Source organism: Durotheca rogersii (genome assembly GCF_024521655.1).
Source record: "Durotheca rogersii strain YMJ 92031201 chromosome Unknown GGS23scaffold_18, whole genome shotgun sequence".
Classification (NCBI taxonomy): Eukaryota; Fungi; Ascomycota; class Sordariomycetes; order Xylariales; family Xylariaceae; genus Durotheca; species Durotheca rogersii.
The window spans coordinates 34987-57329 of NW_026251249.1; the positions used below are offsets into that span (position 1 = coordinate 34987).

At 56.0% G+C, this 22343-nt stretch overlaps 6 protein-coding genes across 6 annotated transcripts; 4 read left to right on the forward strand and 2 right to left on the reverse strand.

The window, feature by feature from the left end:
• Positions 1 to 512: 512 nt before the first annotated feature.
• Positions 513 to 3347, forward strand: GGS23DRAFT_145182 (TRF2-interacting telomeric protein/Rap1 C terminal domain-containing protein). The gene is made up of 3 exons (XM_051511293.1): positions 513 to 802; positions 858 to 1196; positions 1252 to 3347. Exons 1-3 carry the CDS (start codon positions 671 to 673, stop codon positions 3136 to 3138), a joined length of 2358 nt encoding a protein of 785 aa, XP_051370008.1. The 5' UTR covers positions 513 to 670; the 3' UTR covers positions 3139 to 3347.
• Positions 3348 to 4634, forward strand: GGS23DRAFT_145183 (uncharacterized protein). The gene has a single exon (XM_051511294.1). The coding sequence runs from the start codon at positions 3557 to 3559 to the stop codon at positions 4556 to 4558; it is 1002 nt and encodes a 333-aa protein (XP_051370009.1). The 5' UTR covers positions 3348 to 3556; the 3' UTR covers positions 4559 to 4634.
• A 673-nt stretch (positions 4635 to 5307) lies between these two features.
• GGS23DRAFT_576140 (uncharacterized protein) lies at positions 5308 to 8486 on the forward strand. Its single transcript, XM_051516842.1, has 3 exons — positions 5308 to 6894; positions 7022 to 7256; positions 7317 to 8486. Exons 1-3 carry the CDS (start codon positions 5927 to 5929, stop codon positions 8076 to 8078), a joined length of 1965 nt encoding a protein of 654 aa, XP_051370010.1. The 5' UTR covers positions 5308 to 5926; the 3' UTR covers positions 8079 to 8486.
• A 1199-nt stretch (positions 8487 to 9685) lies between these two features.
• Positions 9686 to 10858, reverse strand: GGS23DRAFT_145256 (uncharacterized protein). The gene is made up of 2 exons (XM_051511295.1): positions 10008 to 10858; positions 9686 to 9936 (listed from the first exon to the last, which is right to left on the reverse strand). Exon 1 carries the CDS (start codon positions 10736 to 10738, stop codon positions 10052 to 10054), a length of 687 nt encoding a protein of 228 aa, XP_051370011.1. The 5' UTR covers positions 10739 to 10858; the 3' UTR covers positions 9686 to 9936; positions 10008 to 10051.
• A 613-nt stretch (positions 10859 to 11471) lies between these two features.
• GGS23DRAFT_145272 (putative oxalate decarboxylase oxdC) lies at positions 11472 to 13435 on the reverse strand. Its single transcript, XM_051511296.1, has 6 exons — positions 13093 to 13435; positions 12760 to 12995; positions 12505 to 12698; positions 12097 to 12439; positions 11921 to 12041; positions 11472 to 11864 (listed from the first exon to the last, which is right to left on the reverse strand). Exons 1-6 carry the CDS (start codon positions 13226 to 13228, stop codon positions 11671 to 11673), a joined length of 1224 nt encoding a protein of 407 aa, XP_051370012.1. The 5' UTR covers positions 13229 to 13435; the 3' UTR covers positions 11472 to 11670.
• Positions 13436 to 18691: 5256 nt separating this feature from the next.
• GGS23DRAFT_606225 (uncharacterized protein) lies at positions 18692 to 20552 on the forward strand (the record flags this gene model as incomplete). Its single annotated transcript, XM_051519879.1, has 5 exons — positions 18692 to 18914; positions 19001 to 19020; positions 19128 to 19235; positions 19403 to 19794; positions 19988 to 20552. 5 exons carry the CDS (start codon positions 18692 to 18694, stop codon positions 20550 to 20552), a joined length of 1308 nt encoding a protein of 435 aa, XP_051370013.1.
• Positions 20553 to 22343: the final 1791 nt, after the last annotated feature.

A 22343-nucleotide genomic window follows, 5' to 3' on the forward strand; every position in this document is an offset into this window, starting at 1 on the left:
GGAGGTACCTGGGTAGGCAGGTAGGTACCTCAGCTAAGGCGCCTCCGAAGAGGTGTGTAGGTACCTCCTTAGCTTTTGCTCGGGTACCCAACCGGGGCGCTCATAGCGTATGAGAGGTACCTAAGGTAGAGGTACCCAGCCCTACGGACAGTGAGGCAGGCTATGCACACGTCATCCAGCCGCTCCCAGCTGACGTCGGGGAACGGGCCAAGAGAAAGATTTCCAATCCGAAGGAGGTACATAAATACCTACCTCTACTGCATGCCAGAACTGATATATGCATATACCTAGAGCAAAGCACAGCCGACTGGAACCTGGAATATCCATAACTTGGTACCTGCCCGGCTGGCGCATGATGTACCCTAACGTCGCGCTTTCCCTATCACGCGTCGCGTGAAACTCCTACCACGAGGCATCTACGGAACTGGCCCGTGGCTGCCGCAGGACACGCTTGAGAGAAGTGCAAGTGCAGGAAGACCATAAGAGAACCCTTCATCCTGCCACAGCCACTTTCCCGTCGCCATCACATCGCTGTCACATCGCCATCACATCGCTTGCCGAACGCCCTCGTCGAAACCCTGGTGCCTCGCGATATTCTATCATCAGCAAAGCCGATACGAGACACATAGTGCCGCGACTCCACATCCAGCCTTGTCCGAGGATTGGCGACATGCCAGCCGGGATTGTTTATGAGGGCGCTGCCGCCCCGGCGGTTCCTCCAGACAATGGCGTATTTAGCGGCTTGAAATTCTGGATCGGCCGCCGAGTTCCCGACCGAACCACCGTCAGCCGGGCAGTCCATGTACTGTAACACTCCAATCCGCATTGCCGTGATAGACTGCTGACGCACCAGCTAGAGCAACGGTGGCAAGGTTGTCGCGCTTGAGAAGTATGCCAACTACAGGATTTACGATCACGCGAGGAAGGATGCGCCGCCTGGGTCGTGTTCCTATCGGTTCATCACGGACTCCGTCGCCGCCGGCGCCCTGAAGGACCCCCAGGATTACCTATGCGTCCGGGTGAGCAGCGGGACTAGGTCTGGCCAATCTGAACCCGGGAGTTCGGCGCCCCAGAAGCAAACGAGGACGAAGTTTACCACCGAAGATGACTTGATCCTCTATAGATGGGTCAAGGGGATGGTAGGCGCCGGAAAGCGAGCTGGCGGTATGGAAATATACAAAGATCTCGCAAAAAAAGTACTGCCTCGTTAGAATTGTCCCTCAACGTTGGCCGTGAGCTAACCGACCCTAGCATCCGCACCACACGTACCAGTCGTGGCGTAGTCGCTGGGTAGATGTCCTGAGTTTTCGTCGCCCGTCCCTGGAACCCCCATCTCCATCGGCACGTAGTCCGAGGGTGACGAGGTCCGCTGGAGTCGAGCATACGCCGATCAGGACACGGAAATCCCTGAGCGTACGAGACCACGTTTCCACGGGTGAGACAGAAGAGATAGATGTGGCCCCGGCCCCGCGCGTAGCGAACGGTAAGGCCAAGTCCCACGCTGCAAATAGGGAAGAGCGGGAACCCCTGCCTACCGCAAAGAAGACGCAACCTCGCCAAAAACCGCGGAACGTGTCTTCCGGTCCGAGTGAGTCAATCTCTAGCGAAGACTCTATGGTAGAGAAATTCCATCGCTATTATAGGGACTTTCTAGAGGGCGAAGAGCGCCCGATGGTTTTTCACTCGACCGTTCGTGGCCGTACTTTCGGGATGTGGGATCTGTGGCGTGCGGTCGACTCCCTAAAAATGGAGCCTGCCGAGCGTGATTGGCAACAGATTGCTGAAACCATGGGATTTGACTGGGTTCAGCACGAGACTGTCCCAGACGAGCTACGACGATGCTACGAGAAATATCTCGCCGATTTTGAAGAGGCCTTGAGGGCCTTCGAGAACGAACAACTGGGAGAGGAAGAGGGGGGAGAGGAAGAGGAGGGAGAGGAAGAGGGGGGAGAGGAAGAGGAGGAAGAAGAAGATCAAAGCGAGGGCCAGAATCAGGAGTTGGGTACAGAAACAACACTCCCCTCGTCACCGCCGGCGCCTTCTCTAAAACGACCCCTCACTACCGAGCTCTCAGACCCTAGCTGTGCATATCCACAGTCGCCCAAACGACGAAGAATCGACCGTAAGAGTGTGATTCCATCTACACCCGACGAAGTGAATGGAACCTCTCATCTGCGCCCTCGGCCCGGTGCCAACGTGACCCCCCGCGCCAGGAAGCCTGATGCGACCAATACCGAGGTAGCTCTACAGAGTAGTCCCCTACGGCATGTCGTAGACGAAGAAGCCGACGAGGATGAATCCCGCGACACATTGGGGGAGCTGTGTAACCCATTTCAAAGACCAAAGAAGGTCCCCGAGCCAGAGACACAGGATTTTGGATTTGATGCAGACACGCAAGTGAATATCGATGATGCAGAATCACAATGCGGCATCACGCCGTCGCAGCAGCTCCTACTAGAGTCCGATGCCGCCATCTCAATCATGGAAGATGGATCTCCAACTCCTAAGGCTAGGACACGAAACCTCAGTCCAACTTCGCCGCCGCCGAGAAGATCCACCGCGCGGTCCTCGCGGGACGGGCCCGCTGGCAAAACACCGAGGCCTTCTACGGCTAACTATACCAAAGATGATACCGCAAGCCCAACTCTAAGCAGAGGCAAAGCTGAACGCCGTTCTTTGCCACATTCATATGTTCGGAGCCCACCAGCCGCTGTTAAGACTTCAGGCGGATCCTCATCTAAGCGACTGGATCATCCTAAAGACCAACCCCCGAAGCAGCCAATTCTAGTGCTAGAGACGGAGGACCAAGTAGTGGATCATTTCTGCTCACTCGGCTACCCGAGAGACATAGTGCTTCGGGCGCTGCGGGCGACGACGTGGCGCCTAGGGGACGCGGGCCAGGTCATGGAGATGCTGAAGCGGGGAGAGGAGCTTCCGCAGCGGACGCGCGGAGTCTGGACGCGGCGCGACGACGAAGCACTGCGGTTGGTATCCCTCGAGGAACCCCCCAAGGATGAGAGAGAGCAGAGGAAGCGCGCAGGGGCGCGCAGGATGCTCGAGGCCAAACACGGCCTGGAGCTAATGGACGTTCGACGAGAATACCTCTGGGGAGGCCCTAAGAATCAGGATCTGCACTAGGCATTTATGATATTAGGCGTTGTTGTTTTTATCTGGTTGATTGTTGGGCTGTCCGTGCAATTCGTACACAGTCGGGATAATGACATATTATACCAAGGCGTATTCGCGTTGGTCAATCCCTGTAATGATATTGTTACGCAAGCCTCAAATTCTCTAGTCGAGCAACATCCTACGTGGTATATCAATATGCGCATGAAGGTCCGGATAGGTAGGTAGGACTGAGATTGTTCACAAACCCGCGTTCTCGAGACTTACCTTGGATCATTCAACTCGGCACGTCTAGACCAACGAGCACAAGACGGCGAGGTTGTCATAGAGAAAGAACACCCAAGAGGAGGGTGCTCCAATAGAGACCCCAGATAACCCTAATCCCAACATACAACGTCCTCGTAGCCGCTTCGTAGCGCTAATCCCCGTCATGGCCAACCTCTATCCCGTCCCGCCACGCGCACGCGCACGCACGCACGCGACTGGGCCCGGCAATCTAGCTGCTCTTGCTACTCTTGCTGCTGTCACTGCTCTTGCTGCTGCTGCGGCTGTGACTCTTATGCTTCTTGCTCTTCTTGTGCTTCTTGGAGAGCTTGTGCCCGCCGTAGACGCCAGCGGCGCCGGCAGCGAGCGCCGCGGCGGGGACGAAGGCCGAGGGCAGGCCGCCGTGTCCGTGCGCGCTGCCAGCTCCTCCTCCTCCTCCGCCGCCGCCGCTACCGTGCGAGCCCTTGAAGTAGTGCGCTGCGGCGGCAGCGCCCGCGGCCGCGAGCGCGCCGCCCCCGACTATCTTCCCGAGCCCCCGCTCGCCGTTCGGGTCGTTAGGATTGCCGCCGCCGCCCGCCGCCGCGTACTGCCCCGCGTAGCCCTGGGGCGCGTACCCCTGGCCGTGCGGCTGCGCCGCGTAGCCCTGGCCCGCGTGCGCCGCGCCCGATCGGTCGTCGTACGGAGGCGGGGCGCCGCCGTAGGGAGCGAAGTTGCCCTGCGCAGACGGCTGCCCGTCGTGGTGGTGCTGCTGGTACGGCGAGTACGCGGCGTACTGGCCGGCCTGCGGCGCCGCCGGGGCCGCGCCGTACTGGTGCTGGTGTCCCGACGGAGCGTACTGGCCGCCCTGGGGCTGGGCGCTGTACTGGTTCGGGGGGTAATACTGTCCCTGGGGGTAGTGGCCCGGCTGGCCCTGGGGGGAATATTGGTTCGGCTGGCCCTGCGAATATTGGGTCGGCTGGACCTGAGAATACTGGCCCTGAGAATACTGGCTCGGCTGGCCTTGGGGGTGGTATTGGTTCGGCTGGCCTTGGGGAGGGTAGTGGCTCGACGGAGCGTACTGGTTCGGTGCCGGATAGCCGCCCTGGTTAGGGGGGTAACCACCGCCGCTGCCACCGTTGCCGCCGTAGTAATCTTGGCTCGACATGTTGGGCTTAAGGTCGAGGCCTGAAGGAACGAAGCGGTGGGGATTTATGGAGGTACAAGGCACGTACGTCTACAACCTTTCTCTTAGTTAACAAGGGGAAAGGGGAGCGTGTATAGGAGGGAGGGAAGGGAAGGGAGAAAAGCAGGACGGATTATGGACGATTTTCGGAGCGGTCTTAGGTGTCGTGATCGTGAGGCCTCATTTTTCCGGTAGTAAGAAGACGGTGGGAGGCCCGAGGAGGGGGGGCCGAGGGAAGAATTGTAGGGGGATAGGCGCTGGAGGATGGGCTCGGGTCCAGCCTACCCCGTCTTAGTCCTATCCGTACGAAAGGGGATGGCCACATGGAGATGGGAAGGATGCGAGTCGTAGTGCGCACATCTGGCCATCTGGCCACTGCGCGGTTAGGCTCATTGGGCCGTCCGGGAGGGAGGAATGCGTTTGTTTGAGGAAGAAAGAGAAACAGCCGAAGCGGCACGCTTACGTAACGAGGCGGTGCTTGGGTACCTCCGAGACAACCCAACGTAATGGATCTAGATAGGTATCTGCGTATTCATCTATATATAGGTTAGACACCTACCTAGGTACCCATATATGCCTAGGCACCTTAGGTACATAACATACCTATCTGCCGTAAGTTATGCAGTTTCTGATGATATGCTTGTATCAACGCTGCTCCGCCTCCTGTGGCACCGACCATCTTCATGCTTACGTGGCTGTGCTCGAGGGCCATCCCCTTTTCTCTCCCTTCCTCCACCTTTCCTCTCACCTCGACTCTTAGACTCCTATCTCGCTTTTCATTTTTTTTGTCCGACGCCTATCGCACCAATGGTAGGCGAATTATGGTACCTCTCAGTAATAACTGCATGTCGCCGTGTCTAAATATAGGTAGCAGCCCCTATTCCACGGATTGGAACGGGCGCGCCAAGCATCGTAATCGACGCATACCGTCGAACGCCTCGTCCGCTATCGAGAGATCACGGAGCCTCTTAGCATCTCTGCCGTTTGGGGGCGTTTTTGGCGTCGTCAACTCGTAAAGGGATCGACCATAGACCTCGTAGAGCTACTACCCTTCCGCACTCCGGCGAACCGATTTTCAGATTAAATACCTACTCGAGCTCACCGACATGTAAGGGGGATGTTCAGCTTCTCGAGACAGCCAGTGGTGGCGTCAACCGGTATAACCGGTTGAAACAGGATCTTAGTGAGCGGTATAATCCCAGCCCTGAATTCCTCAGTTAAAACGGACATGTAGATCGTGCTTGTGGTTGTCTGTACCGATCGTTTATTAGCCAACTCCTTCCTCTGCTCTCTCTCTCTCTTCCACGGAGTAGAGCTCGAACTTCCGTTCCGGCTTACATACAACCTATCTGCCTGTTAACAGAGCTGCTTGTCATGGCCATCCATCCCTCGGATATCTACACCGGTATTTGGACGGACTGGGCGGAGGGCAATAACTGGATGCTCATTTCGAAAATAACCATCTCTTCCAGAGTAGCTGGAGTTCTGACTTCCGTCTTAACCCTCTATATATCTCTAGCCGCGTCACAACTCTGGTACTTGACCGCCTACACAATCCACTGCATCCGCCAGGGAGTCACTAGAAGCGAATGTGCACCAATTCTTCAGCAGCAGCAGGTCATACTCAAGGCCTGTCTTCCCGCCCCGTCCGCGGCGACTCGCTTTACGTATTTATTCTGGGCGAATCGCTCCGCACCGTCCTCTCTACTATCCTCGCTGCCTCTTATCCTCTTAGCAACGCTATATGCCGTTGGTAGCATCGTTGCCGGGCTTTACTCGTCTCAAATCGTCAACTCATCCAGTCTTGTGGTTCTTCTTAACTCCTCGAACTGCGGTTACGTGAACCCCGACACGTCGGCTGCCTCTGGGGATATCGAGGTGGCCGTTGATCGGTATTATCTAAATACCTTAACTATGGCAACCGCGCTCTCTCGCCAATGTTATAACGCGACAGATACGGAACTCTGTGGCCCCTTTGTGCAGCCTACGTTGAACTGGACAACCAACTGGAAGGCCAGGTGCCCCTTTCACGAATCCATGTGCGATGGCCCTGCTATCGAGCTCGACACGGGTCTAATCAATTCCAACACCGCTCTCGGCCTCAACTCGCCACTCGAAGATCAAGTCAATCTCAGGAAGATCACCACCTGCGCCCCCATTACCCAAGACGGCTACACAACCACAGCCAAAGTCAATGCCTCTAACACGTACGCCCGGTCCTTCGTCCCAGGAGACGAGATGGTTTTGAATGCGTACGGGCGCTCGGTCGCGAACCTAGGGGGAAATTTTACCTGGGGCGTCAGTAAATATGCTGCAAACAGCACGCTCATGCGTACAATGTGGTATGTTCCTCGCACCTTGTGATCGCGGTGTTATGCATGAGTACTATCAAAGTAAATCAGGAAGCACTCTCAATTCGAATGCTCTAACCTGTGGGCTCATGTATATGTTACTAAGCTATACGTGTAGGCTTCAAGTATATTTTGGTGGCCCCAATGCTAATATGAGCTCCTTTCGCCCTATCCCTGAGATGGAGGCGCCGGGAGATGCCACTCTCTTCTTCATCTCCAACAATGCACTGCTATTTGTTGAACCGTGCGACGACCCCGTCTTCTCCGCGCACATGGCCTACTGGCACCCTCTAACCGATTCGACTTACTATCTTCAGGACCGTGTCACCGGTGTTCTAGGCTGTCTTGAACAGGTAAGGTCTCTACGTTTTCCCGACTGAAACTGTCCCTGTACTGACATATAACACGAATAGTATCAGTGGTGCGATGCGCATAAGGGCGCCTGCTCGACCGTGGGAAATGTCGGTGATTTGATGACTCAATTGCCACGCAACATCGTCCCTACGGCCATGCAAAACGCAACGATCACGATGATAGCACAGGCCCTGAAGGACCATGCCTCTCTTCCTCACACTGCCGCATTGCCAAATCTGAATCTGGCGGCAGACCGGAACGCCAACATACCCTTCCAACTTCCCCTGCCAAGCAATCAGTGGCAGGTCGAGGTCCAGAACTGGCACGCCACCGTCATGGTGCTGCTTCAGCAAGCGCTGCTCCAACGGATGGCTGGCCCAACTGATCCGGTCCTTAGCCGCTACGTCGATCGCCCATCTACGCCGGAAGATATCGCCCTCTGCGGCCGTCAGCGCGTACGACTGTGTCCCGGCGGCGGGGTCGCCAACGTTTCCACCGTCGGCCTCTTCCTTATCCTCACATCCAGCACACTGGTCATCCTCACCAGTCTATTCCTCGACAAGATCGCCGGCTATGTCGGCGGTTGGTTGCCCAGCGTGAGGGCGAGACAGCGCACGTGGGTCCTTGACGACTGCTTGCATCTCCAGAGACTCGTTTACGAGGCACGGGCGAAGGTCCAGGGAGACGAGGAGCGCGGTCCCGAGTACGTATGGGTCGGAATAGATGGAGATACGCCTCGCGTTGTGGGTGACGCGCTGCTTGGGCCGCTAGTCGGCCCCGATGTCAAGGATGTGGCACTCAAGCCACTCATCAGTCCCTAGTTACCTTGCTTCTAGCGACGCAGGGGAACTTTCTGGTCCGCGCTCAGTACCTACAGCAGAGCAGTTGTGTAGCCAGCGACGAAACATGAAAAAAAAGGGGGGGTCGGAGCATCTCCCCCAACAGCTAGGTCGCTTTCCTTCTATCTTGATATCACGGGCTAGCAAATCTCCGTCGTAAGGTATTAGACTCGACGTTGACTTCGTTGAGGCCAAGCTTAAAGCCAACGTCTCAGAGGTTATATCTGCGGTGCATGATTTCGTCGTGCCTCAGGTGCGTGACCTCGTAGAGTATGCCAAAATCAACCACCTCTTTAGGCCGTTCTCTTTCCGACTTTGGCAAGACTCTCTAGCGAAGTTAAGACTCATGAGAATACGTTCAGGCCAAGTTCTTCGTGTCTTTCTCAACCGTAACGTTTAGTTTATCTACAATAATATTTCTTCTGGGGAGACCTGGCTTACTACGCAAACTAGACCATCTTGTTAAATCCTTTGGTTTCCAAAGACGGATTTAGTGCAAGGTGGAATCGAGAGCGATACTGATGTAATCCCTGTCTACCCATAGCCTCCTAATTCTTCATCCCATACCCTTCTTGATGGCTCCTCTCGCATCCATCTACCTTGACGGGATCGTATCGCTGCCAATTAGCGCTTCGTGGTTTATTCGTTAGGGAAATCTAGATTCTCTCTCCAAGGAAGAAGCGTGAGACTCCTTCGAAATGTCCTGGATAGTACTCATGCCCCCGTGCTTGTTGACACGACTTGTCAGGCAGGAAATCCTACTTGTCATGTATAGCGTAATAGGACCCCCCCCTCCCCCTCCCTCTCTCTCCCAACGTAGATAGAGGGGCAGACGGTATTTCGTGTCGTTTACCAAGCTAGAATCTAAGTCCATATTAATATATCTTCGGCCATTGAGCCCTAGCGTGCGGACCAGCCGAATTCGTGTTTCTGGCACGAAATCCTTTGGATTCTAAATCCAACACTAGCCCCATACCGCAACTTCTGCCCATCTACCATGCATATGCATGCCACGGGCACACTTGGGTATTGCTAGGGGGACGAAATATAGATCCCCCCATGGCCAATATGTTGCCACGCTACGGCAGACTCCTCGGAGGATTCAGTGTTCGGGACCCGATCACGTGGGAACAGGATGCTGAACTCGTCGATCACCCCTGGCTTCTGTCTCTCTCCCCGATGTCACCCCCCATGCAAACTATTGATCCTGTATCTCATCCTTTCCAGATTGTCTGAACAGGATTGCTTCTGCATCGGCACATGGAGTGAGCGAGGACGAATACGCGACTTTTTGGCCTACACGAGACGCTACCTTGCTATCATAGTAGCGTGGCTAAAGCCCCCTTACCCCAGTTCATGTTATGAGTTGGATGTCGTAAGAAGGGGGGGTTCTAGCTATGACGCTACGGGGGCAGCCTTTCTAAGTGTATTATATCTTGGGCAACCATTCGGCGAAAACACCAAGTATAGGGACACCGCGGAAAGACAGAGCGAATCGAGACACGACAAGGGCATCCGTCCTATAGTGTCATTCTAATTCTAAGAAGCGTAGACGTGTCAAGTCAAAAGTTCACTGCATGAACACAGGGTAAGAGACTAATCGAGTCAAGGCAGTTCCTTCGAATCACCTTTAGGAGGAGGTATGTATTCTCTCACTAAGTATTCTGAAGAAAGGTTGACCGCTCAAGCCTTGAGCTAACTCACATCCCGCACTCCAGATACTATTGATGGGATACAAAGTAAGCTATACCACTCGGGGAATTTCTGTGGAGGGTTGCCTCATCAGAGAAAACGAGCACAAAAGAAAGGGCGAGGGCAGTCTTGAGTTGGAAAAGTCTGTCTGCGTTTACTCGGGGATTGCTGATAATAGTTATTTTCTTTTCCTCCGAACGCTCGGCTGGCACCCCTTACCCTGAATCGGCGTCGGCCCCGTACCAACACCCAACATCGTTCTCTCACGGCTTCTCCGCCTGTCTCGATGTTCTCCTCCGGGTTCGCCAGTCGTGAAATTCCCACAATGCCAACAAAGTGACACCCAGCTGGATGATAAACATGGGGATCAAGTTGTACTGCCAACCTCTCATGATGGATAGATGGCTCTGTATGTCGTCTCGCGAATCGACCAAATCCAGTTCCAAAAGCGCGGAGAACCAATTCTGCGGCGTCCAGGAGTACAAACGATACGGCTCCCCATCGAATAGTCCGAGGTCTGGAAAGAGGTAGATTATCTGATCCTCGTGCGCGTTAGTGACAGCGAACACGTAGGCGAGCGCCAAGGTCGTCAGCAGGAACGCCGGGATGTTGACGAAGACCCAGGCGCGGTATAGGGAGCGTGCGATGGTCCCCAGCACGCCGATCCTGTGGTAAAACCAGTTCCTCAGCGAGAGAGCGACGATGCCGCCGAGCCCGACGATGACGAAGGCCGTCCCGGCGGCGCCGTTGCTCGTGTGCCCCTGGTCGACCATCAGGTGGAGCGGCTCGCCAGGCATGGGGTAGACCGAGCCTTCGTAGCGGAAGGAAAATCCCTGGCTGGCCCTGCGGTGGAGCCACCCGACCATGCTGCTGATGAGGGAAAGCTCGATGACCGAGTCGACCATGAGCAATGCGATAGAGATCGCAAGGGCGACCAAAAGTCTCGACATCTCGTCGTGGTTGATTTCCGTTCTAATAATAGCCGTTGCGAGCGATGGCCGTCGCTTGGGTGCGAGGAAGGAGAGCGCCCGACCTCGTCAGCTCGACCGACGGCCATGGTTGGCTTTTATCATCGCCTTGCCGGCGGAGGGGGTATCAATATAGGACGCAAGGCTCTGTCATACCTAACGCTCGAACTGACGGCATTCGTACCACGTTCAGCCCCCAGGAAACGGGCGTCAAGTCCTAAAAATGTCACCGTCGGCCGAGGTCCATTGGCCGACTGCAAGCGATGTTGTGTGCGAGGGAGGGGGCAGTGCCGTTGAGTCTTACCCACCACGAGGTGTTGGTGATCGACCCGTTCCCGGGCACTTGGCGGAGCGGTGGTCAAGCCAACACGAGGACCGCGGAGAAGAGCCAGGCCCACGGGCTTGCTCCCAACGAAGTTACATATCTACATGCTATCGTATTGACTACTGTTTGTTGCCATTGAGGGAATGGTGCCCGCCAACGGGAATTGTGAAGCGGAAAACTAATACTCGCAGCCCAATTGAACAGGCCCCGAAAGAAGTAGACGTGTTATTATCAGGCGGAGGCGTGTGCTACTCGAAGGCCTTCGTCGCTTAATGGGGGCGTGTCTTCGCGTATTAGTACGCCCTTCTGTTCTACGACATAGTAATACTCACTGGCAAGCGGCAGGGCGTATTCGCGGCGGGCGGGCTACGACGTATTAGACGCGAGAGACTCGGCGAGAACGTCGCAGCGATGAACTGGCAGTGGAAAAATAATAGGCCAATGGAACGCGTCACACAGCCACGACTAAAATACTGCGCTTCCCATTGCTACCGTCCCCGACGGGTATTGATAGGCGTGCCAAGTCCGCGTACGGGGCCGCGAGTTGCAACCGCTGCCACCAAGACCCCAAACCTCAGCCGTGTGTCGCTTACCCTATGAGAATCTGCTTCTCCTTCTTCAGGTTCTCCACCACCTCGACGGGAATATTCAGCGTTCTGGCGACGATGCCCGCCGGCGTGAGCGCGAGCCACTGGGTCAGCGAGATGTCCTCGACCCGATCGCTCTTGTATATCTCGACCCAGACCAGGTCTTCCGTCTCCGACGTGTTCTCGATGTAGTGTCCTAGGCTACTAGTTAGCTCGCACTTATTACATGTACGCTGTAGAGGGGAGGCTGACCGCTGTTGTCCGGGAATACGCCCGTGTCTCCGGCTCGGAAATTGAACGTGCGCGCCGCGGCGCTCCCTATGTACACCGTCGCGCGGCCTTGGCCCTTGTGGAAGTAGAGCCACTCCTCAGCCTAGCGATACCGTTAGTGCTACGGTAGAGTCTTCGTAGACTAGGCCTAGACTTACGTTCGGGTGCCAATGCAGCTCTCGCAGAGCCCCAGGGTGGAGAGTGACGATGGAGGCAGCTATCGTCTTCGCGGCAGGGAAAGTTTTCGAGTCGACGATGCGAAGCGTGCCACCGCCCCCCGGGACCTGTTCCAGCGGATGATCCTTCGCGTAGTACGCGAACGAGGCATTGCCCGTCAGTTCGCCGCCCCCACCGGTCACGTTGCGCGGGTCAATAGTCCCGTTGGTGATGTACGGGTTCGGGGACGGAACTGTGTTGAAGACGGCCTCGGGCAGTCCGAAGTTCTTGGCCAGCACGGCCTTCGGGGTGTGGGTGATCCAATCGTCCAAGTTGAACGTCGTGCTAGGCACAAGTCAGCATGATGCAGCCGGACAAACGCGCGCCGAGTTGGGTAGGTAATATCTCACCCCACGGCGTCAAAGTCACCGTCGTCGAATATCAGGAGGAACTCGTTTTCGTCGTCGAGGCCTTGGACTGTGTGTCCTACACCCTCTGGGAAGTACCACACATCCCCCTCCTGCAGAACGGTCGCTTGGAATTGTCCGTTGTGGTCAACCCCCGACACTCGGATCGACCCGGCATACAAATAGCCCCATTCAGCCTAGGGATCGATAGTAAGTTACTTTACTGTAGTCTCTCTGGATAGTCCGGTGCTTGCTTACCACTCGATGCCAATGAAGCTCCCGGATAGACCCTTTGGTCAAGTGCTGTTGAGCCGACGCGATATCCCGGCTAGAAGGGAGATCCGTGATCACCTGCTCCCGAACCCATCCGCCCCTCAAGATTCTCGTCCGGGAGTCGGAGAAGCTCCACTTGAGATTTGGCACGACACCACTGTCGGTGGTCTGCCGGCCGAGGTTGTCGGGGTTTTGCAGATCGAGCTCATGGTTAGTGCCACCTAGGAACGATGCGGTCAGTATATTGGCATATCTATTAATAGGGGAAAGGGGAGGGGAGGGGAGGGGAGGCTGGGAAGCAAAGTTGTCCAAACACACCTGAGAACGGAGCACCTCTGCCGTCACTGTCGATGGGTTGGCCATCGGCGAAGCCACCTCCGCTTTGGCGCTTTATGGTAGAACCGGTAGCACCGCATGCGGCGAGAAGTATGGACGCGACCTGGAGAACCCGCATTCTGGAGATCAGACAGAGACCAATCGTCGGACGGTTATTACTATGTGGCGAGTGTGGTTTGGTACCTACACGAAGCAGAGAAAAGCCGTCAAATTAAGGGGCTTATATACCTTTTTCATCTAGGAGATCTACAGCTCTGCATTCGAGGGAACCCTAAGATGCAACGTGCAGCACGTTCGCCCGCCTTCGTCTCCATGACCGACAGGAACCGCGTGAAGCGGAGAGCACCCACTCGCGAAAAGCGCGGCCGGCAAGTGCTGCGAACACACGCAAAAGCGCGGAAGCGAGGCTGTCACCCCTACCTCCGAATCGGCCAGACGCGATTCCCGGGCGCCACGGCGTAATTCCTCGCGTGCGGGGGGGCCTATAACCAGGCGCGATGCCCCAAGACACCATCTATTCGCAAATAACGCCATGTCTTGGCGCCCGGTCACGACGAGACGCGTATGCAGCGGTGGTTTGCTGGACGGCACGCCAGGGTTGCAGCAGCAGGAGATATATCTACATCTGTCCGCACTCACCATCGCAGAGGCGCTGCGAGTGATCGCTTGCGCCATCGGCCGACTTCGTTGCAGCATACCGGGTATCGATCTTCCCGGCCAAACCCAGGACTCACAGCAAACACTCCCGAGCACGGCAAATCGAGCGGGCGAGGGGCAAACAGCGGACGCTGACGCGGTTCGGTTTCGCGCAGCGGGATGGCGTGTGTCGAAACCGCCTGGATACTAGGTATCTAGATCTGATATGTCCTCGCGTATGAATAGCCTGACCGGGTTATTGGCGGCCGAGGGCGACTCGCAACCTAAGGGGATCTCCTACTTTGACACGTGCCACAGCCGGAAATACAGGGCCCTAGAACTGAGCGCGGATAAGAAAAGGGGCAAGGGTTCACGTAGAAAACCAGGTGCATATGCCTACCTACCCCTTTCGCAATCCCCAACGTCGGCCAGCCTACGCAAGACCTCATATTAGCCAGCTGGCGACCGAGACACTTGACGTCACCGCCCCAGAGAAGCGCGCTCTCCGGCTCTCCGGTACCGCGTCATCGCGGCGCAGCGAAACGCCATGCTTACGGATTCGGCTCGCGTTGCACGCGTCGAGAAGCTCTGACATCGCGGACGAAAGCCGTGCAAGCGCATCGCCGGGGACAGCCACGACACCTAGCCCATGCGCACTACGGACCGGGGGCGAAAGCCGGTGACCGACCGAACGATCGACGGCCCGAAGCGGGCGCTGCGCGCGAGGCGAAAGAGGGAGCAGATAGGTATCGATATAAGCTTCTGACGCGAGCTCCGCGCGGTGGGCTCGTGTAGCCCTGTGGTCCAACCCCGTATGCAAGCCTCGTCGACTCCTTCGGACAGGCCACCGCTGCAACATGCGGATCCGGCGGATGCACAACAGAGCATGGGCGCTGTCGATCGAGCGCGCGTGAGGATACACAAGCTGCGTGCTTTTGGAAAAGGAATGAGAGCGATTCACTGGCTGTCGGTTTGATAGTTGCGCTGGGGGGTTTGGAATATTGCCAGCTTGATCGAGAGAGGACCCGAGGTTTGGCGGATAGATGCACACATATGGGCCTCTCGAAAGCTAACTGCATCGACCTAGACTACCGCGAACCCGCACCTAGGGACAACTAACACAGGCGTTCCGAGCACGTATTCGAGGTAGATAAGTGCACGAGAGGGGCGCAGACTTCCTGGCCATGTGATATAGCCTAGGCGAGGTTAGTTTAGGAGCTATTGCTTCTGGATTCAGCTCGGGCCAATAAGCCTCTTGAAGTTACGAACGTCACTCCTTTGACGAGTATCTCACGCTCGAGACAACTCCCGTGCTATCACCGTGAGTGGATTCATTTCATCGAGGGGGGGGGGGGGGCGTTATTCGGATCCCCTGTCCTGGGGTATATCGGTATGCGCAGTAAGAGGATTTAAGTGTCGCTCGTCACGACTAGGAATATGTTCCCCCGCTGTCGAGACCCTGTATTGTGTTGAGGCCCGGCCCGGTTGGATTGGCGAGTGTTTGGATGGGGGATCACATGCTGCCGAAGCTCTCGAGCCGTGCAACTTCTCGCGATCCACGGCGGACAGGTAGAATTCAGCATTTTCCCATCATGTCAACTTCCACGGACTACGCTCAAGGAACGCGAGCGGTTTCGCAGGCCAGAGGGCTATTGAACTAATCGTGTCGGCGGGATGTGCAATCCTGGTCGTCACACGGCCTCCTAGGCGCGTGGTAGGTATCGATCGCATCCAACGAGATACAATGGTCCCTGTCTAGTCTAGATTACCAACGATAAGGGCAAGGAACAAGAAATAAGGAATACTAAGCATTCGGGGGTATATTAGCAATCGAAGTTATGCGATCGGTGTTTTGTCAACTGCCAGATTTACGGGGACGACAACGGTCTAGACGACTACTAACTTGACGAATCCACTTTGACAACTAACCCTCAAGTGGATACGCGGGACGGCGCGCAGCTGACTATGATTATTATCCGCGGACTTCTTTCTCCGCAGTTGGTAGAATAGTTGTCGATGGGTTTCGCGAGCCTAGAGGGCCAAGCAACTGGAGTCTCGGACGCGCGCGAGCCCCTTTTCGACCTAGCTCTTCCTTCTTATAGATACCTCTCCATACGCAGGCACCTTGGGCCGATATTATGGGATCGTAACCGGCACTGCAATAGTTCGTCATTTACTGTACGGTCTGACTCCAGTTACATGTGGTATTAGGCGACCACATGCAGAGACGTCCCCGCAATGCGTACTTCGCCGTGAACGTCGTATTACTCTCGTTGGGCGAGGAAGAGCACGCGCTCCAGGGGCGAATAGAGAGAGAGATGCCTAGATATGAGAGAGGGCGAGATAACGGGAATGTAGCGACAGCAAGCAAGCAGCGATATTACCTTCCCGATTCCATTGTGCATCTAGATCTCTGTGAAACGGATCTGCCTCAGGCGGATCGGCCTCGACACTACCTGGCTGCCTGCTTGGCATCGCGGATCGGTCCAACCCACACCTGAGAAGTCGACGCTGCACGGATTCCAGCATGTCGCTCTACCACCACCCCCTCCCCTCCTGTCTCCTGGAAGCGATCACTGAACCTGGATTCACTCCGTAGGACTGTGCGTCTTTAAGGTTAATTCCTCGCGTGGCTGTCTGGGCGCCTACATATGTAGGTAGAGACTTCGTCGAAGAGAGCTATTATTAGACATCGCTTGGCTTGGTAGGTGCGCCACCGAGTTCCATGTGTCTCTCCAAGCTCACCCCGCCGAGAGGTGAGGAATCCCACGGAGAGATGGATAGGTAGGCGGGTATAATCTGTTAATGATAGAGAGCTACTCGGATGAACCTTTGTAGCAGCGGTATTACCTGTCTGTCCCTGGGTCTAGACTGGGAATTCATTTCAAATGAGGATGGCCATCTGCGTAGCGAAGGCAAGTCTGCGGCAACGAAAAAAAAAAGACTCTGATCTCGTCTCGCGACGGGGGGTCCGTGAGAGGTAGCTACGTACACACCTACATACTACGTAGTATGTCCAGAAGACTCGGGGGACGAAATACTCACAGATGTCACCCTTAACGGGACTGTTATACCTATTCAGTCTAGTCTGCATAGATGGCACATGGTTTCTTGCCTTGCCATGGGTTTCCAGCCACCGTCGAAAACCGGTCCTATGAGACGCTGGCGCAACGTCATCCGCGATAAGAAGAGGACGATGAGCGGCGGCAAGCAGATTGGGTGGCGAGGAGAGAAAGGGGGGGCCGAGGGAAGGATGAGGGGCGGAGGCGTGAGAAGGAGGGCGGGCGGCCAAATCTGGGTAATGAGCAGACAACTCGCCTACACCTCGTGGCGGGATTCAGGGCCTGTCCGACAGGGGAGGATCAGACAATATACGGCGGGAAAAGGAAAGATCTGACGACGGTCAAGGTGATGCCCAGTACTTCCATGCTGGACCCCCGGCCACCCTCGGCCCTAGAGCGGGAGAAACAATGAACTCCAAGCCCAGCCCAAACCCTCTTCCCCATCCACACTACGACGAATGTCTCGCATTAGGGCGTGCTGCACAGACGCTGCCGCCCTTCGCGCTCCTCGACGTCGTCGACCGCTGTCATGGTGGACTTCGAGAACTCGGGCGGGCAGACGCGGATTCGAAATGGAAGCCCTACCCGCCACCTGCCCCAGCTCGCCCAGCCCATTACGTGAGATCTTCGGCGGAGAGCTGCGTATGCGGTGGCTATGGTGTGGTTGCTTCGGCCTCACGCCACGCGGGCGTGTGCGACGCCGCCATTGGCCCCCGACCCGAGCGGCCGATCACTCGCAAGGGAATAATAATACTGAGTAAATAAAGAAATGCCCAACGAAGTATTTTACCTCTATGCCCATCGCTACGCGCAGGGTAGAGCGTAGCGCAGCCAATGATGCTGTATCAGAGCGAGGAGACGGGGAAGGAAGACGGACATACCTAATTTATCGCTAACAGCACTACCACCCTTAAACGTGTGAAGCATCACACGGAACGTGGGTGATTGTGGAGTCGGATACGACCTCTTTTACATTGGGCCTCTGTCCCTTCGTCCAGCCACTACTGCAATCGAATCCTTCGCGATGCATCCAAACCGAGCACAAATGCCCGCTCCACTCTACCCACCTCTCGAATGCGGACGGTAGGTATTATGAGTATGGCGTGGCTCGTGGCCCGTTCGACTGGGAACCCTCCCCCTCTTCGAACAAGCAATTAGTTAGGCTGGCTGCACCCCTTCTAGATACGACGCTCCTCCTCCCGTAACTAGATACGTGCGGTGCTCGCGGAGGGGGGCGCTACGAGACCGAATCGAGGAGCCGGCCAGTTACGATGATTCGACGATCCTGACAGATGCCTTCCCGCATGCATCAGGAACGAGTCTTGAACCCTTGGCAGCCCAGTAAGCCCGCCACGGAACCCGTAGATGGAGGGGCCATTATCAAAAAGGCACAGCCTGCCGGAGACGCAGCGTGATGCTACCCTACCGACGCTCAGCTAATCCGTAGTGCTGATTTGAGAGAATCCCTTTTTTCCAGGGAGGAGGGGTCGTTCGTCGCTATCCACTCGCTCCTCGTGGGCCCAGGGCCTGGCGCTCACGGATCCTATGCCTGGGCAAGCACCGCAACGGCCGGGGCTGGTCGTGTCTCCAAGGAGGTATAGATAGATACACGTCTCACGCCTGGCCCGGCGCGGGTTTCTCACGAGTTCGCTCCTTTTTGCGAAGGTGACGCAGCTTGCTTGCAACGGGCCGCCGCTATTCCAGTCAGCAAACTTAAGCCACTTAGTACTGCGCTCCCCGAGATCTGCGGGAACCGCGGAAAGAGAACAGCAATACACGGCCCCGGCAGGAGAAGATCGACGAGGAAATACGCTGATAGAGAGAGAGAGAGAGAGAGAGAAACAAACGAGAAGAGGGACCCGCAGGGAAAGGAATAATTCAAAATGGGCGACATAGCATCATTGACTCCGGAGCAGATGGAGGCGCTCCTGAACGGACCCGCCCTCACGCCGCCGCCCGGCGTCATCCCCAACTTCGACAACCCGCCGAATCTGAACCACATCTCCTCCGTCGCGATACCGGTATGCTTGGTGGCGACGAGCCTGGCCTTCCTCCTCCGCACCTACACCAGGGTGGTCATCCTGAAGAAAATCCAACTGCCCGACAGTGAGCCCCCCCTTCCCATTGCAGCGCCCGATCCGGGGCCGCCGGCGCTTCGTGTCCCTCCATAGTACTGACTGACAGCGGCTTAGTATTAATGTTTATCGGTTTTGTACGCGCTGACCTCCTTCTCTCTCCCGGGATTACCGAGTGTGACCCGGACCCCCTTTTTGTTCGGTGCCGTGGGCCCCCCCGTGCTAACGCTTCGTCTCGTCAAAGGCTTGCTACCTAACAGACATCTACTTCGGTTACCGTCTGCAGGAGAATCCGGGCGCGTTCGTCCACCAGTGGGATGTGCGACTGAAGGACATGCCAGCGATCCTCTTTGTGAGACCCCACTTCTCTTATGCGTCTCTCTGTCTTATCTTCTGCATTTGTGGCCCGGGGAGGGGGACGTCGGCCGCGACGAGGTAGTGGAAGATGAGAGTAGTGACGAAGGCATGCCGGTTTTGATGAGGGACGTCGCTAACCACGGGAGGCGGGAACCTGAATAGCCCATGTTCATCAGCGCAAGTTTCTACATCGGCGTGCTCCTGACGATCAAGGCAGCGATCCTGCTCGAGTGGATGCACATCTTCGTGCCGCACGGGGTGCGCAACCAGTTCTTCTGGATCTGCAGCGCCATCTTGGCCGCCAACACCATCTTCTACGTCGTCGTCCTGTTCCTCGTCAACCTCGCCTGCTGGCCCGTTGAGAAGAGCTGGAACCCGCTCTTCCCCGGCGGCTCGTGCCCTATCAACACCGACGCCGTCAACACCTCCTCTGCCGCGCTCAACCTTGCCTCCGACATCTTCATCCTCATCCTCCCGCAGCGCGTCATCTGGAACCTCAAGATGAACTCCAAGACCAAGGCCGGTGTCTCTATCATCTTCGCCATCGGTGTTATGTGCGTGCCTACGTTCTCTTTCCTTATGCTCTCCCTCTCCTTTCCCTCCTCATCTCCCCTTCCTGTATTTTTTCTTTTTTCAAAGGGAGCCCTATGTCTCCCTGGTTTCGGTGCACCTATGTCGTCTAGTAAATTCCGATAAGACTTCACGGTGAAAAAAAAAGAAAAGCTGACCGGGAAACCCGAACCATAGTTGCATCACCGCAGCTGGCTTCCGCCTACGCGCCGAGATCGACTTCTCCATGTCCGACGACGTGCTCTACGTATCGTCGGCGGTGATGCTGTGGGCGCTAGCCGAGATGACGTGCCTGTTCTTAGTGTTCGGGATCCCGAGCGGGGCCAAGATCGTATCGGACAGCCGGCTGACGAGCCGGTTCGTGTCGTCGTTGCAGTCGATCCGGAGCCGGTTCCCGCGCCGGTCCGGGTCGCAGTCCAACACGACCAAGGGCCAGTCCTGGCCCGGATCCAGCGCCATGAGTGACTCGCAGGCCACCGCCACCGCCTCGTCCGCCCGCGCCTACCACAAGCTCAGCGGCAGCCACCACGGCAACAGCATGGTCATGACCACCATCGAGTCCCGCAAGGCCGGCCAGTCCCAGATCTCCTCCGAGTCCATGGAGAACCTCAAGGACTACGCCCAGGAGCAGCACCAGCGCGGAGCCATGTCCCCCGTCATCGTTCGCACGACGCAGTTCAATATGACGGCGGACTACCGCACCTCGAACGGCGACTCCGACGATTACTCTGTTCGCGTATAGGCCGGCGTCTTGGTTATTGTGAGCTTTCACCTCTGGGGAGGGGTGTGTGTATGTATCTATTGCGTGTGTGTATGATTTTGGGGACGACTGAATGCTGTCCGTAGCCCGTGTCGACGGCAGCGCAGTCTTGGTGGCCCCTTTCTGCCACCCCGACCATGGTTAGGTACCATGGGCGAAATATGGAACCATCTGGGCGGCATTCTGTATGTATATATCTAGATATCGGTTTGAACATATACGGAACTCCATGTGTCAGTCAAAACCTAGCCGCCTGCCGTACTTCGTATTTCGTGACTTATTCAGCTTTGTCTTCGCCACTGCGAAGACCGATTATCTTCTGGCCCGCGCGTTCGAGGGTAGTTGTCGATTCTTTCTATTCCGGCGGAGTATCCTGAGCGCGTAACCACTGTATATACTGTCGCGGGGAAATGTGGAAGAAGAGGTTCGCCTGTAGAACAAGTAGTGAAATGGAACCCATGTAGTGATGGATCCGGTCTCTTTAACGAAGATCAGAACCTACGACGAGGGCCAGGCAGAACCTCGGCCGACAGATCCGAGACAGGCGCCTCCTACACGGACCTTTGGTATACCCCGAAGCCTTTATGATATTATGTCACGTAGTAATTGAACCAGCCTATATAAGCCTACATACCGCAAAGCGTGAATGTAGGCGTCTACGTTTTACGCGACATATTATATGAAATTTTCGTTAGTATCCGGCATTATTTTCTCTTCTGACGTTTACCTGTGTGGAACACACGCCTACCGTGCATGCCTTGTGGGCTCTCGTTACGTCCCTCGGACACCGGTGATCCTCGCGTGCCGCGGATCCTTTACGATCCACTAGTCACTACTCGCCTCCCCTGATGTCGGCTTGACTGCTTCGTGGAAAACTATTCGTTTCGTGAAAGCTCGAAACCCGGTCGTCTTCATACCAGATAACCTAGCACCGGTTCTCGACCGCAATTACACGAAGCCCCGGCACGACACGTGGTATTAGGCTGCTATCGAGTGGTTATCGGTGGATCCACTATATTGATACGATCTGTCGAAGAATATCGGTACGTAACAACTCCTAACATAAGCATACGGGCTTTGACGTCGTCTCTCTGCGCGCTAAGATCGATAGACACGTCGCGGCCGGGGAGAGGGCAGCTTGCATTAACATCTATAAGGATAGTGATAGCCTGGACGAAGTCGCCAGATACGATGCAGACAATGCCCGTTGTTGTTGTTTTTTCGTTTTATTGCAAGTGCCCGTCGAGCTCCCTGAGACGGCCGAACCTTTAGGATGCCGGACCTCTGCTCGAGAAGGGGATTGACTGTCGCCTGTGCGCCAACAATGTTGGTTAAAGAAAGGTCCAGTGCGTTCATGGGTTATATGTTCCGTAACAAGTATCTCCGACCCCTTTTCCTGCACGTCTTTGCCGCTGTCACCTCGGTCTTGGTTCTTCCCGGTCCCACCCCGTATTCCTCGGAAGGAACTCGAGCTCGGAAAGTACCTACGTAGTCGCGATTAGGCACGGTGGCCTTTCTCGGCTTGCCTTGCTGACAAGGTGAATCCGGCGATGAACCAGGGAGATACCTGACGGGGGTCGAAGATAAACTGGGAGCAAAACGCGATGGTGTTTCTCAGAGTTGCTCTAGGTACTGCTAGTAAAAGCAGGCTAGTTCCCCCTATCTAGGTGAGATTCCGCAACACCATAACATGTGAGATCATTCTCCCCCGATATATAGGATGTGTGCACTTACTGCCGGACTCCGAGATGATTCGACAATGATAATAAACCT

Coding starts and splice junctions, on each gene's coding strand:
- GGS23DRAFT_145182 (XM_051511293.1), top strand. CDS start 671: ATGCCAGCCGGGATTGTTTATGAGGGCGCTGCCGCCCCGGCGGTTCCT. Junction 803..857: donor CCGTCAGCCGGGCAGTCCAT/GTACTGTAACAC, acceptor CGCACCAGCTAG/AGCAACGGTGGCAAGGTTGT. Junction 1,197..1,251: donor ACAAAGATCTCGCAAAAAAA/GTACTGCCTCGT, acceptor AACCGACCCTAG/CATCCGCACCACACGTACCA.
- GGS23DRAFT_145256 (XM_051511295.1), bottom strand. CDS start 10,738: ATGTCGAGACTTTTGGTCGCCCTTGCGATCTCTATCGCATTGCTCATG.
- GGS23DRAFT_576140 (XM_051516842.1), top strand. CDS start 5,927: ATGGCCATCCATCCCTCGGATATCTACACCGGTATTTGGACGGACTGG. Junction 6,895..7,021: donor ACGCTCATGCGTACAATGTG/GTATGTTCCTCG, acceptor CTATACGTGTAG/GCTTCAAGTATATTTTGGTG. Junction 7,257..7,316: donor TTCTAGGCTGTCTTGAACAG/GTAAGGTCTCTA, acceptor TAACACGAATAG/TATCAGTGGTGCGATGCGCA.
- GGS23DRAFT_145272 (XM_051511296.1), bottom strand. CDS start 13,228: ATGCGGGTTCTCCAGGTCGCGTCCATACTTCTCGCCGCATGCGGTGCT. Junction 12,996..13,092: donor CAGAGGTGCTCCGTTCTCAG/GTGTGTTTGGAC, acceptor CATCGTTCCTAG/GTGGCACTAACCATGAGCTC. Junction 12,440..12,504: donor GGTGACTTTGACGCCGTGGG/GTGAGATATTAC, acceptor ACTTGTGCCTAG/CACGACGTTCAACTTGGACG.
- GGS23DRAFT_145183 (XM_051511294.1), top strand. CDS start 3,557: ATGGCCAACCTCTATCCCGTCCCGCCACGCGCACGCGCACGCACGCAC.